General features: G+C 33.7%; 1 protein-coding gene across 2 annotated transcripts in view; it reads left to right on the top strand.

Moving 5' to 3' along the window:
- The window catches only part of FMN2 (formin 2), a 381,203-nt gene that overhangs the window by 250,010 nt on the left and 116,211 nt on the right, over positions 1 to 14,982 (top strand). For both annotated transcript variants that reach the window (XM_042925783.1, XM_042925782.1), the window contains 2 exons: positions 1,676 to 1,735; positions 1,882 to 2,002. In XM_042925783.1, the coding sequence (XP_042781717.1) occupies positions 1,676 to 1,735; positions 1,882 to 2,002 (181 nt within the window). The remainder of the gene's footprint in view (positions 1 to 1,675; positions 1,736 to 1,881; positions 2,003 to 14,982) is intronic.

Below are 14,982 nucleotides of genomic sequence, written 5' to 3'. Positions count from 1 at the left end.
TGGAATACCAGCAGCATGTAATTTTCGTGATTTTTTTACGGGTATATTTGTTCAGATGCTAGTATATTCGTATGACACAAATTTTCATAGGAACCTCCAATATGTCAACCTGATAAATCACATTTGTTCAAAAGCAAAAGCTCTCTTGGAAGCATTGAATAGTTCTTAACAACTGATTGTTGAATTGAAACAAGTAACTTTTTCAAATAATACTGGAACGTAAATATCATTGACATAATTTTTAACATAAAAATGGATCTGAGATAGATTCTGATAATCATAATTACATACGAATAAAGGATTATTTGGGTTTTTTTTATTGGTTAGTATATCTTATTCAATCTCCAAGTAAGTTAAATTTTATTAATTTAAATAATTAAGGGGTATCCTAGATAAAAATTACATAATAAAGTCAAGAAGCAAGATTTTTTGTTTTTAATAATTTCATTTGCATTCTCATAAGAGTTATACTAGTCTTCCTGATTTGATTCTTGCTCCGTAAAATGAATACAACTGTGTCTACTTCTTAGTACTGTTTGTGGACCTGCGTGGACAGAGCTGTTACTCAGATCATTCAGAATTTTCACTCAGCATGCCTATCAGCAGGCAGTTAATAAATGTTTTGTTAATTCATTCAAGTACTGCTAACTGTACTGCATATTTCTTTGAATTATATTAGGAAAGAGAACGGAAAGTTGGTTAAATTATATGCAAGCAAATGGTGTTCCTGAAAAATATATTACTTTTACTATTATAAGATATTACTGCATAATATCTTATTATATTATTACTATACATTACAATGAAGAAAGTCTCTAAAAGCTGTATCATCATATGTCAAACTAAATTATGAAAGGATATTGCTTTTTATAAATAGAGGGAAAATAATCGTTAGATTGAACATTTCAGGGAATGTAGTTTGTGTCATATGGTTTTTAAATATATATGTGTGTGTATGTGTGTGTGTGTGTGTCCTCCCACCTTCAGAGTATCTAGTACTAATTTTGAATGATGAAAACTTAATACCTTTTAAATGTGCCAGAAAGGAGGTAAAAACCTATTCTTTGAAGCCTGTTAGAATAGAAACAATTCTACATTTTTTTCCATAGAAATACACACTGCATTGTTTATAGCTGCCTGGATATTAATTCCACAATCTCAGATGCTGACATAGCAATTTATAATATAGACTCGCATTTTTAAAGCTCCTGCTGACTTGAAATTATACTTAACTTTATTTTCTTTATCTACTAACAAGCCTCAATCAAACTTACTGTTGCAGATTGATACCTGCTGGTCCAGAAGTGGTATAGAAATGCTGGCAATGTTTAATCATTTCAGTTAAGATAGTAGTTATACTTTTAAACATAAAGCATGATAATTAGTGAACTAATTTTCTGATCAAAGAGGGTAAAACAGGAAAGTATTCACAGTTGAGACTCCACCCTTGAACAGCTGGGCTTCCACTTGGGGCTTAGATTAAAACACTGGGGAAAAACAGGATCTTCTCTGCCATTGAAATCCTTAGATGTAGTGGCTGTAGTACTTTGAAATATAGAATTTCACATTTTATTCTAAATGTTCTCATCTGTGTGTTGATTTACTGGAATCTATTTTATTTGACACTCTGATATTTAAAAAATATATTTTTACTTATTTTGGTCTTTCTGCCTAGGACAATAGCAGAAGCCTTTTGTCATACATTGTTTCCTACTATCTTCGAAATTTTGATGAGGTAAGGCAATTTTTACAGTGATATTTTGTTATTGTTTATTGTTGAGTGATTTGGCAGTATTTGCTATTTTGCCATTGCCATTGTTGTATTATTTTTATTTATATTGATGCTGATTTGTTTTAAAATTATGTGTTTTTGCTAATTAGGATGCTGGAAAAGAACAGTGTGTTTTTCCACTGCCAGAACCTCAGGACCTTTTTCAGGCTTCACAGATGAAGTTTGAAGATTTTCAAAAAGATCTCAGAAAACTAAAGAAAGACTTGAAAGGTAACTTATAATCTTAAAGAATCATGTTTGTATTATTTATGCTTTGTTAATGAGAAAAACCTGACTTTTCAATGTTTTTTAAGACAGCAAATCTTTAACAGCTTTGTAAAACTAGATTTTTTTAGTGTGGCAAAAGAAAAATTTTGCCAATAGACTAGTTTTTTTGTTGTTTAAAAAGTTACATGTATTAGACATTTAGATATTGAATAGCATATTGGTTATTTGAATAGCAACCCCTTGATCAGAAACAAATTTGATCATCTTGTTTACACTTTATAGCCAAGAACATTTGTCCATTTATCATGATATTGTTAAAAGATAAATAGTTCCTCCCTATTGGGTATACTTGCACAAGATGTTGTGGTTTGTGAACTTTCCTGGAAACAAAAATCTTCTTTCACATGTTTGGTCAAAAAACACATGTATGTATAACATCTTTATTAACAGTCACAAAGCCTTGTATCAAATCATTTTGAAGAGAGTCTAAAATTCTTCAGATTTCTAGAAAAGACCCTGGATAGCCAAAGCAATCTTGAAAAAGAAAACCAAAGAAGGAGGCATCACAGTCCTGGACTTCAAGCTATACTACAAAGCTGTAATCATCAAGACAGTATGGTACTGGCACAAGAACAGACACTCAGATCAGTGGAACAGAATAGAGAACCCAGAAATGGATCCACAAACGTATGGCCAACTAATCTTTGACAAATCAGGAAAGAACATTCAATGGAATAAAGACAGTCTCTTCAGCAAGTGGTGCTGGGAAAACTGGACAGAGACATGCAGAAGAATGAACCTGGACCTTTCTTCTACCATACACGAAAATAAACTCAAAACGGATGAAAGACCTAAATGTAAGACAGGAAGACATAAAAATCCTCGAGGAGAAAGTAACATTTTAAAATAAAAAATACCAAATTGGAAAAGAAGAAGTAAAACTGTCATTATTTGCTGAGGACATTTTATATACAAAAAAATCCTAAAGACTCCACCAAAAACTAGGAGACTAATAAACTAAGTTGCAGGGTACATAATAAATATACAAAAATATATTGCATTTTTATATACCAACAAAGGACTATCCAAAAGAGAAATAAAAAAAAAAACAACAATTTCATTACAACTGCATCAAAAAGAATAAAATACCCAGGGATAAATTCGACCCAGAATGTGCAAGATCTGTACACTAACACCTATAAGACATTGATGAAAGAAATTAAAGAATATACAAATAGAAAGCTATTCTGTATTCATTGTTTGGAAGACTTAATATTGTTAAAAGTGTCCACATTACCCAAAGCAATCTACAGATTCAGTGCAATCCCTATCAAAATTCCAATGGCCTTTTACATAGAATTAGAACAAATGATCCTAAAATGTGTATAGAACCACAAAAGATCCACAAAAGCCAAAGCAATTTTGAGAAAGAATAAAGCTGGAAACTTAATACATACCTCCTGATTTCAAGGTATATTACAAAGCTAGAGTAATCAGAACAGTATAGTATTTGCATAGATCAACTGAACAGAGTTGGAACTGAACAGACTGAACAGACTGAACAACTGAACAGAATAGGAAGCCCAGAAATAAGCCCATATATATATGGTCAATTAATTTATGACAAAGGAGGCAAGAATATACAATGGGGAAAGGATGGTCTCTTCAATAAGTTGAGGCTGGGAAAACTGGACATCCAAATGCAAAAAAAAAAAAAAAAAAAAAAAGAAAAAGAAACTGGACAGTATCTTACACCATACCCCAAAATTAACTCAAAATAAGTTAAGGACCTGAATGTAAGACCAGAAACCATAAAACTCATAGAAGAAAACATAGGCAGTAAGCTCCTTGATATCAGTGTGGGTGATATTTTTTTGGATCTGACTCCAAAGGCAGTGGCAACAAAGGCAAAATAAACAAATGGGATGGCATCATACTAAAAAGCTTCTACACAGAGAAGGAAACAATCAATGAAAGGACAAAGCAACTTACTAAATGGGAGAAGATATTTGCAAATGATAAATCCAATAAGGGGTTAATATCGAACCTATATAAAGAACTCAAACAGTAACAAATACATAAACAATCCAATTACAAATGGGCAGAAGATTTGAATAGACATTTTTCCAAAGAAGACATACAGATGGCCAAGAGGCACATGAAAGATGCTTAACATCACTAATCATAAGGGAAATCCAAATTAAAGCCACAGTGAGATTTTACTTCATGCCTGTCAGAATGGCTAGGATCAAAAGGACAAGAAACAAGTGTCGGTGAGGATGTGGAAAACAAGGACTCTGCCTGCACTGTTGTAGTGTAAATTGGTGTAGCTACTGTGGAAAACAGTATGGAGTTTCCTAAAAAAATTTAAAATACAACTGTCATGGAATATAGCAATTCTACTTCTGGGTATTTATCTAAAGAAAATGAAAATACTAATTTGGAAAGCTCTATGTGCCCCTGTATTCATTGCGGCATTATTGACAATAGCCAAGATATGCAGGTAACCTAAGTGTCCATCAATAGATGAATGGATAAGATGTGGTATGTATATATATGTATATACAACCACACAGAGGAATATTACTGAACCATAAAAAAGAAGGAAATCGTATCATTTGAAATAACATGGATAGATCTTGAGTGCCTTTTGTTGAATGAAATAATTCTGACAGAAAAAGACAAATACTGTATGATTTCACTTGTATGTAGAATCTAAAAAGAACAAAACATTTCATAGATACAGAGAATGGATGGGTAGTTGTTATAGGGGAGGGATTTGGGTGGTAGAAAAAATGGGTGAAGGGGATCAAGATGTACAAACTTCCAATTATGAAATAAATAGGTCACGGAAATGTAATATACAGCAGGATGACTTTAGTCAGTAATACTGTATTAAAAATTTGAAAGGTGCTATTAAAGGAAATCTTAAGAGTGCCCATCACAAGGGAAAAAAATGTTTGTTGATAGATGTTAACTACTGGGGTAGCCATTTCATAATGTATACACATGTTGAATCAGTACATCATTTACCTAAAACTAACATCATCTTATATGTCATTTATACTTCAATGATAATTTTTTTTTTAATTTTTTTTTTTGACGTTTATTTATTTTTGAGACAGAGAGAGACAGAGCGTGAACGGGGGAGGGGCAGAGAGAGAGGGAGACACAGAATCGGAAGCAGGCTCCAGGCTCTGAGCCATTAGCCCAGAGCCTGACGCGGGGCTCGAACTCACGGACCGTGAGATTGTGACCTGAGTTGAAGTCGGACACTTAACCGACTGAGCCACCCAGGCGCCCCTCAATGATAATTTTTAAGATAAAGAGATTTTATGTGAGAAAAAGTAATGTTTATACAGATAGTTTATATATATATATATATATATATATATATATATGTACATATATATATATATATATTTTGTTTTGTTTGTAAAATGTCTTTGTGATTGATTATGCAAATGTGATCATGCAAATGTCTTGTGATCATGTTGCAGAGTTGAGAACACCTCAGCTGTGTGTGTAAGCCTCCTGCTAAATCTGTTAAGCACCGACAGGGAATAAATAAGTTTATGTGAGATTTTCATTTGATATTGCATTACTAGATAAAAAGAAGAGACTTGATTACCTCTGTCCATAAATCAAATGTGATATCACTTTTTAAGAGATTGTATCCCAATTTTGAAATATTTATCCAAAGATTTTGGTCTAGAATCAAATTTATGAAGTTGATATTTTCATCACAGATGCTTTTATATGGATTTAAATCCACAGAGCAACATTATATACTTACATTTTCTAAACATTCAATAGCATTCGTTTATAGTCCTGGTGCATGTTAGGCATTTGCTAGTTTGCCACGGATACCAAAAGATATAAGTATCACTGCCAAGGAGGGGTGAAATTCTGTCACTTAGATGTTCTCCCTTAGAGCCTCAAATATGGGTGCTCACTGATTGGGCCCAAGAATGACTGCCTCATTTAAAAAAGATACATAAAACTATGTTACATTTGTAGAATACTATATCATTATGTATTTAAGAATGATTTCTTGGGGCACCTGGGTGGCTTAGTCGGTTAAGCGTCCGACTTCGGCTCAGGTCATGATCTCGCAGTCCGTGAGTTCGAGCCCCACGTCGGGCTCTGTGCTGACTGCTCAGAGCCTGGAGCCTGTTTCAGATTCTGTGTCTCCCTCTCTTTCTGACCCTCCCCCGTTCATGCTCTGTCTCTGTCTCAAAACTAAATAAACGTTAAAAAAATTTTTAAAGAATGATTTCTTAAAACAATAAGAAATCCAAAGCATTCATGTGTAGTATGTATTATACTTAAAATTTTGCCAGGTATCTTGGTTTGCTTATGAAATTCTGTTTCCTGTTTCTCTCTCTCTTTTCTCTCTCTCTCTGTCTCTTTGATTTGGTGCTAGGGGCATTTCTGGAATATCTGGAAAATATTTCACACTTTGATCAACAATTCAGTCTTGCAAAGTAGGATTTTGTACTTTACCAGTGATTTAATAAATGAGTGGAATGGTAATCTTATTACCAGGGAATTTTCTGTTTGGTTCGGTTGGTTTATCACTTTGGAATGTTACCTCATTTATTTTTCCTATCTACATAGTTTCTTACTACAATTATTAAATGTACATGTAGCCATGAAAGTGCAAGTTCTCACAAGTCTTAGAGCTAAAACAAAGGAACTAGCACCGACCAGATAGTGGTGTTGAAAGGAAATGTAACCATTGCCACTGACTACTGTTTCTTCTTGCTCATCTGTCTTCTTAAGTAATGTGGTTCACTACACGGATTAGGCACTGCAGGAGCGTTTTAGCAATTTTTAGTACTTTAGAGGGTTGAGAAGGTGGTAATTTTAAGCCCCACAGTTTATACTTTCTATTGGGTGAAGACAGAGTTCTCTAAAAGGCGATCAACTATCACCGATAGCATTTGTTAGAACAGTATTTTCTCATTTGTCTATGAATTGTTGCAATTTGCTGCTCTAGCAATGGGAAGTTTCATGACCAAATGAATGAATATAAGAAGTGCTGGGTAAGATGAAGAGAATTTAAGGAGTTCTCTGAAAGAAGGGCTGGCAGCAGTTTCCTAATTTATTTGACCACAAAGTCCTTTTTTTCAGAGTATCTGGTAGTTTCTCTGGTCAGTGGAACACATTTTAAGAAATACAAACCTGGTACCAAGTTAGTAACAGATGCATGGCATTTTCCAATGAGGAGCTTACAGTGAAAGTGGAGAATGAAACTGTAGTTTATGAACTCATGTTCATTTGTGTTCTAGTAAAATGAGATTAGTTGAAGAGCTATTTAACACGCTGTCAAACTGTGAGGTATCCTTTGAATACTGACAAAAATCATAATTTAATCATTCCTTTAATGTTTTGCTTTTCCAAAATTTGAGTTTTCCCACTGGGGAAAAAAGATATTTTGTGACACAAGGAAGGAAATCTTAAGAGCTGAAATTTAAATTCATTTTCTGGGAAAGTTTTAGCATGAATGCAGCATTTCATATTAACAAGTCATAAAATAAAATTGCCTTGTGTTCCTTTCTGGAATGAAATGGGTATAAATAGATATGTACATTGATTTGACTAAATGGGTGTCAAATGGGAGATTATTGGATTATGTTATTGTTAATATTATTTAAAATAATGTCTACTTTGACAAATAGCCTATTAAAAATGATTCCTTCTAAGTGATCAAATTAGGTAATTCATTTAGGAAAATTAAAAAATTCAAATAGCCTGTTCACTTTTTTTTTTTCAAGAAGAAAGTTGTTTTTAGAAGGTTTAGAAACTGAGCTGATGTGTATACAGAACTTATCCAAATACTTTCCATATAATAAATATCCAATAAATATTGGCTATTCACAAGGAAAAATAGAATAAATTATGTGATTAATTTGATAGAAAAGAAACTATAACCATTAAGTTACTCATCTTCTGCCTCTATCCCTTGTTTCATTTCTGCTTACAGACGTTTTCTATGTCTAAGGAAGACTGGGAAATAATATGTTATGGCTCAGGCATTTTAATAAAACAACTGAATCTCATTTTAACGTTTTGTAAGAGCATCCACCACGTTTGGTGTCTATACCTGTTCCCGAGATTTCCACAGCTCCTCAGGGTACTCCTCTGGATTTCTGAGCTCAGTGACATGTAGTTTGTTGAGCAACCTGATCTGCTTTTGATCTCTTTTGGCTGTCAGCAGCTTTTCTTGATGCAGTCATGCCAAATGATGACTTCTGTTCCAGTGCCTTTCTTAGTTAGAAGTTGTAGCACTTGCCACATGACTTAAATCAACTCAACATGTACAAGTCATTGAGTAATTAAGTTACCGGAACTGGGCAAGAATGTTCTCAGGCAAATTACTTCGGTATTCCCCCCCCCCCCCCCCCCCCACTTCAACACCAGACTTGAAAATGTTTAAAATTCATGAACTATATCTTCAAATTGAAGTCATATCTGTGATCAGACATATACAGGAAAACCCAGTCTTTAAAATTGTTTGTGTTGATTTACATTTGTTTGTAACTATTTTATTTACAATTGTAAATTTCTGATTTTTTTGTTTAAGGAAAGAATGATATTATAAACTCAATTCAAATGCAACCAATAGCTTTTTAAAAAATAACATTTTATTATGATTTTAAAATGAGTATCAGTGCAGCATAGGAACAACAGACAATATTGAAAAATGCAGAAGAGAAAGTAAGTTTATCTGTGGTTCTACAGTCTAATGGTAAATAATGTTAATATTAGGCATATTTTTATCTGGTGTTATTGCATGCATATGCACGAATTATACCAGTGGAGCCATGACATATATAATTTTTGGCCACTGTTATTTACCCTGCTTTATATTTGGGTCATTTAATTAATTCACATTTACATTTTCTTCTTCTGGTTTTCTATTGTTTTGACTAATTAATTTTTCAGTGTTCTCTCTCTGAATCTTCTAATACATTTTGGAAACTGTAGATAATATTTCTATTAATTTCTGTAAATTAATTATTGAACTTAAATGTTTAATATATTTTTTAAATTTATATATCTTTTTAGCATACTGTAAATTGTATTTATCTTTCCAAATAAGATGGGAGTTTTGGAACATTCTATCTAATAATTAAACTCCCGTCTTTCTTCTAGCGTTATTTTTTGGACTTCTAGTCCCAATATTTTTCTTCTAAAAATTACTAATGTCTTATAATCCTTAATAATAATACTTATCAATATTAAATCAATCACTATGCTACCATTTTTAGTTCCATTTTCCTCCATCTCATTTGGGTCTTCTCTTACTGAGGGTTGGTGGGTCTGAAATTCTTAGTCCAAAAAATGACTGAAAAAAATCCTCCTCATTTTTGAATTATTATTTTTTTGAATATCGAATCCTAGATTGACTTGTTTTTCATCAGTATTTTGAAGATACTTTTTCTTCTGCTTTTGGAGTGACTTAGAATTCATTCATTCATTCATTATCTTGCTCTGTACTTAGAACTTTCAGCTTGAAAACCATTGTTTTCTTTAGTGTCTACAGAATTCTCAGCAACTATCTGTTCAGTGTTCATTACTTTTCTTCCCTTTACCTGAATCTCTTTTTAGATGTATATTACAGCCACTTAGTCTAACTTTCTATATCTCCCAATTTCTCTTTCATATTTTAAAAATCTATCCCATGTTTTTTGCTATAGTCTTCATGCATTCGTCAACATTGTCTTCTAGTTCATGAAGTCTCTCTTCAACTCTGTCCAATCTGATGTTCGTAATATCAGTGCAACTAATAATGATATGTTTGTTTCCAAGATTTCTAATATGATTTTTTATTACATCTATTTTTACCTTTAAAGTAATTCCATGTTCTTATTTTGGATATTATCATTCCTTTATCTCTTTGATACTTAAAAAATATATTGAAGACCTTTTTGGAATTTCTATAGTTTTTGTTTCATCCTTCATTTGTCAATAGTTTTAAGCTATTTTTCTACACATTAGTTTCATTTTGGTATTGGAATGTTGACTTAGAACAAATGTCAGAAAATTGCAGCCTGTGGGCTAATTGAGCCCTCTTTTTGTAAATAGAGTTTAGTTGGGACATAACCATACACACCCAATTATGTACATATTGTTTATGATTGCTTTTGTGTTACAAGTTGAGGATTTGACTGTAACCATCTATCAATCAATCTGTCTCTTGCTCTCTCCCTTCTCCTGACCCCCCGGATCCTGCATTCTCTCAGTTTTTTCAATTGCTTTGTCCTGACCTGTTTTGGGCTCCCTGGCCAGAACCAAAGCTTGTGTTAGCAGCCTGGGGCCCCTGCCCTTTGCCCACATGTACATGCATATGAGGCTTACATGCATAGTAGGCTTATTGCAGGTTCGATACCAAGCTAGTTAATGACTTAGCCGAGGTCTTGCCTGGAAAGCTATGCCTGCCTATGCTTGCTTCCCCAGGCACACAGCTGCATGTGGACTGTAGTTGTTTTCATCCTCCTTTCATGATTTGGGGAACTCAGTCACAGCTCCGGGCTTTCAGTTGTGAGACTGGTTCCATTTCTGGCTGGGTGAATTCTCCCTTCACCAGTCTCTACATAAACCAAGATCTCTACCTTCTTCTCTGCAGGCACATTCCAGTGACCTCTCACTTCAGCACTGCTTATTAACTTGGGAGACTTTAATATTTCTGGCCCAAGGAGATATTAACATTTTTTACATCATAATGTGTTGTTTGGTGTTCTCTTTTTATGTTTTTATTTATTGCTATGTGTCTTCAGCAGAAGGAAGCCTCAGCCTATGAATTCCTCATTATATTGACTAGACATCTGTATTCACTTTTATAACTTACATGTTTTTTTCCCACTGAAAATTATAACATGAGCACTTTCCCATGCCATTTAATACAATTCAAAAACCATTTCAGATGATTTCACAATAATCCTTCTTATGAGTGTGCCATAACTTAGTGAGTAATTTGATTCTTGTAAGAAATTAGACTTTTCCCAGTTTTCCCTACTCTTAAGAAATATGTTGAACATCTTTATTCATAGTGCTTTTACTATGTCTCTGATTATTTCCTTAATATAGATTCTTAGATTCATAATTACTAGATCAAAAGCACTGAACTTACTTTTTTAGATCCTTGATGACTTATTAGATTTAGAGTGTAAGGAATCTTAGTGAAATTATAGTCTAATACTTTAATTTTCATTCAACAGATTTTCATTAAATTAATAGAAAGTACAAATAAAAAATAGACCCTTCCCTCATAGTTCATAGCCTAATAAGAGGGCCAATGATTATATGAATAACCACTATGAGGTATAATAAATGTATTTTGGTGATAGAAATAAAATACTACAGAAACACAGAAAAGGTCATGATTAAATATATCTGAAAAATTATATTTAAATTGGACTTTGAAAGATCAGTAAAATTCCCAACAGGAGAAAGAAAAATAAAATTTCAAGCATTGGAAAGAGCATGAACAAAGTCACCAGTCTTGTGACTATTTCAGTTTTGATTGTCTATTGATCGGTGAGGCCAGGGATTTTTTAATTTATACCAAGTTTGTATCTGAGGGTAAAAAACATTCACGCCTGAGTTGGCTCATTACAGAATTCATAAGTAGGGTCAAAATTGTGCACATATATGGTTTGAAAAAGCCCAAAGCAGTAATTTTGATATGCCTTTCAAGGTAGTTTGCTGTGCCTACTCCATGCCAGTGTTTTATATGCATTAACTCAATTTAATCTATGTGATGTTGATATTATCATTAATCCTCTCTTTAGTGATGAGGTAACTACAAGTTATAGATATTAAATACCCTGCAAATGAGGGCTGGATTTCAACCTGAGGAACCCAATCCAGAGCTCATCCTCTTAACATCAACACTAATATTGCCCCTTGTTTAGGTTTACTGAGCGGAACCCTCCAGGGAAGATTTGACATTGACCGTCTTTAGTTCTTACAACATACCTGACATGATCTGGACTTAGTGAGTGAGTGAACCAATAAAGTAAAGAAATGGATGGTGAAATCTGATAAAACTAGAGCATAAGGTGCTCAGGGGTGTGTAATCGGAGGATGTCTAGGCATACTTGGGAAGGGTTTTAAGGATTGACTGAGAAGTTTGGATTTGATTGTGCAATCATTGCTTAGACATGGGAATGCTTTTAGGCAAGAAAGCAACACACTCAGACATGCATTTCTGAAAGCCAGTTTTGAGGATTTTGTGAATGATGATTTAGAGGGGAGACTAGAAGCAGGAGACCTAGCTAGTTATAGATGTTGAGTGCATAAGCTAAGTTCCTTAAGGCTGCAATGAAGAGTAGGATAGGTTATAGGAGTTTTACAAGGTTTTGGAACAGGAATCTGTAATTGCACTGACATATACAAGACAAAGAAGAAAGAGGTACAAGAGGGCTTTACATTTCTAGCTTGTACACCTGGATGGATGCAAACCTATTACAGAAGGGAACACAGGAGCAGTGTTCCATAGGGATGGAAAGTAGTCTATGACTTATTTTATACATATTAAGGTCCTTCAGAACTTGAAGAAGTTCTGTCAAGAATGAAGTAAAAAAAATATGCAAGGAGCATGAGAAGCCCACAGTCTGTTGTGATTTGGCTAAGATCAGAGTTCCAAGCTGAGTCAGCATCAGACACCCAATTTCACACATTCCTTTCAGCATGCTTTCCACTGCCCACCTAGATTTTGGTCCAGTATACCTCCCCACATACAGTGAGTTCTATAACCCATTTCTTATTACATCTAGAATTGTTATCCCTACTAAAAATCAAGAGCACTTAGTATTAGAATGATACAATTAAAAAATACCTATACTAAGGTATAATTTAGTTAGAAATAGGTGAGAACCTGAATCTTGCAGATTATAGTGTACTTTAGCATGGCATATTGAAGAGTGGAAGGGATACTAATAGAATCACACATTAGTTGTTGAGCTCTATTTTCTTTTTATAAGGCATTTCTGTATGTCCTTGTTTTTCTGTTGCATCATGTGTACCTGTCTCATGTAATACAAATCTTTTACAAGTGATCTATCAAATTTTCATTTTCCTTATTCTTCTCCGAAATTGTGGAGCTGTATTTTTACTGCATGTAATTTTCCTTGTTGGAATTTAGTATGTATCAGACATGTCTATAAAGTACTAAGCCTGGTCTGTTTAAGTCAACATAGTTTATTCAAATAGGTGTTCGCCTCAGAGGCAGCTGAACTCAGAATTGGCATTTATTGAGCACCTTTTATTGAAGATACTTTGCTCAATTCCCAGAAGGAAAAGATGAAAAACAAATTGATCATTACACTTCAAGAATGTATCATGTAGGTCATTACAGACAGGTAATTACACCATAGTATAGTAATGATGTTAACAGAAAGCAGAGTGGAAGGTGAGCCTGAAGCTGACTAATTGGCTAAGGAAGACTTGAGTTAGGAATTGCTGTTAGAATGGAGTCATGACTTATGAATACTTTATAGGTGAAAAACTTATGGAGGGAAATTTGGACAGGCAGATCACCAAGTTCCATGGCATGAGAGGAGTATGTTCTTGGAATTGTGAATGATCCTACATGACTCAATTAGAGGCTGAGTGCAGGGAAGTAGAAAGTGATAAAACCATAGAGATAGGTAGCAACTAGATCACAAAAGCCAGCATATGCATGCTGGACAGGAAGACTAGAAATGGATAAGGAGTGTGTGTGGACCTAGAATAGGTGGGAAGGAGAATGAAGAGGGGCAGAGGAGGATTTCAGGCAGAGGAAAGGTCCAATATCCCCTGTATTCTTGGAACACAGTGAGTATGACATAAGAGAGAAAATGTTCTTATCATGTAGAGTGTACAAGTTTATATGCTTTATAGCTTTACATTTTATCCTAAACATAGTATCCAGCCCCTTGAAGATTCTGCTTACGGAAGTAGAGTGACATGACTTATGTTGTGGAAATATTGCTCTAGCAGGTGTAGAACTGGGGAGACCAGCTATGAAGGAACTCAAATAAAAGATGGTAGTGGTTTTGACCAAGGATGGTACAAAGAAGATGGAAAGAAACTAACAAATCTTTCTAATTTTTAGGGGCAGTAAGAGTGATGTAAAGCAATTGTACCACTTTATAATCTCCTTCCTGTCAACACTATGCAGGTTGTCATAATGTTTTGCTGTTTGAGATGTTTGCATTTATTCACAAAAGACCTGAAAGAAATGTTTTAATTTTGGATATTTTTTCCAAAGCTAGTAAGGTTCAAATATCTTTTTCTCTCTTCTCATACCCCCTTTCTGCCTCCATACTAATATGCACATGCACTTAATTCGAATAAACATTTTTCAAGATTCTTTGACTTTTCATGCTGTAAATCTCTTGAATCTATCTCCATTACTTTCAGTGGTAATTTTGCTAGTGGAAGGGAGAGTTAATGAGAAGAAAATCAAGTTGTCAGTCATTCAATTCTAAGATTTGATGCCATTTATTCACATTAGAAAAAACTAATAAACTTGTACTTTCTCACTTAAACTAATCACTTATTTTTCTGACAAGACTGCCTTGAGAAGACCACAGCTAATTAAAGGTGATTAGTTCTCTGACATTTTGAGTTAAGATATATTTAATTTCATAAATTATTCATGATTGTGTTACAAAGTATACTTTACAAAAATGTTTTTCTTTTCTTTTTCTTCTTTTGAATTAATCTTTTCTAGATTAATCTAGAAAAGATTAATTCAAAATTAATTTTGAATTAATTCAAGATTAAATCAAAATTAATTCAAAATCAATTGAATTCAAAATTAATTCAAAAATTAATTAATCTAGAAAAGATTAATTCAACAAAGTAAGATGCCCTTTTGCACAGGGACACAGTATAAGCAAATTATCACATGAAAGCATAGTCTTCCCATATGTAGTATGTGGTCACTATGGGCTTAAAGTCATTTACAACAATCTCGATGCAAATGT

Source organism: Panthera leo, chromosome F3, assembly GCF_018350215.1.
Source record: "Panthera leo isolate Ple1 chromosome F3, P.leo_Ple1_pat1.1, whole genome shotgun sequence".
In the NCBI taxonomy this organism is placed as follows: domain Eukaryota; kingdom Metazoa; phylum Chordata; class Mammalia; order Carnivora; family Felidae; genus Panthera; species Panthera leo.
The sequence above is the reverse complement of the archived record's forward strand: the minus strand, read 5'-3'. Positions and strand labels throughout refer to the sequence as shown.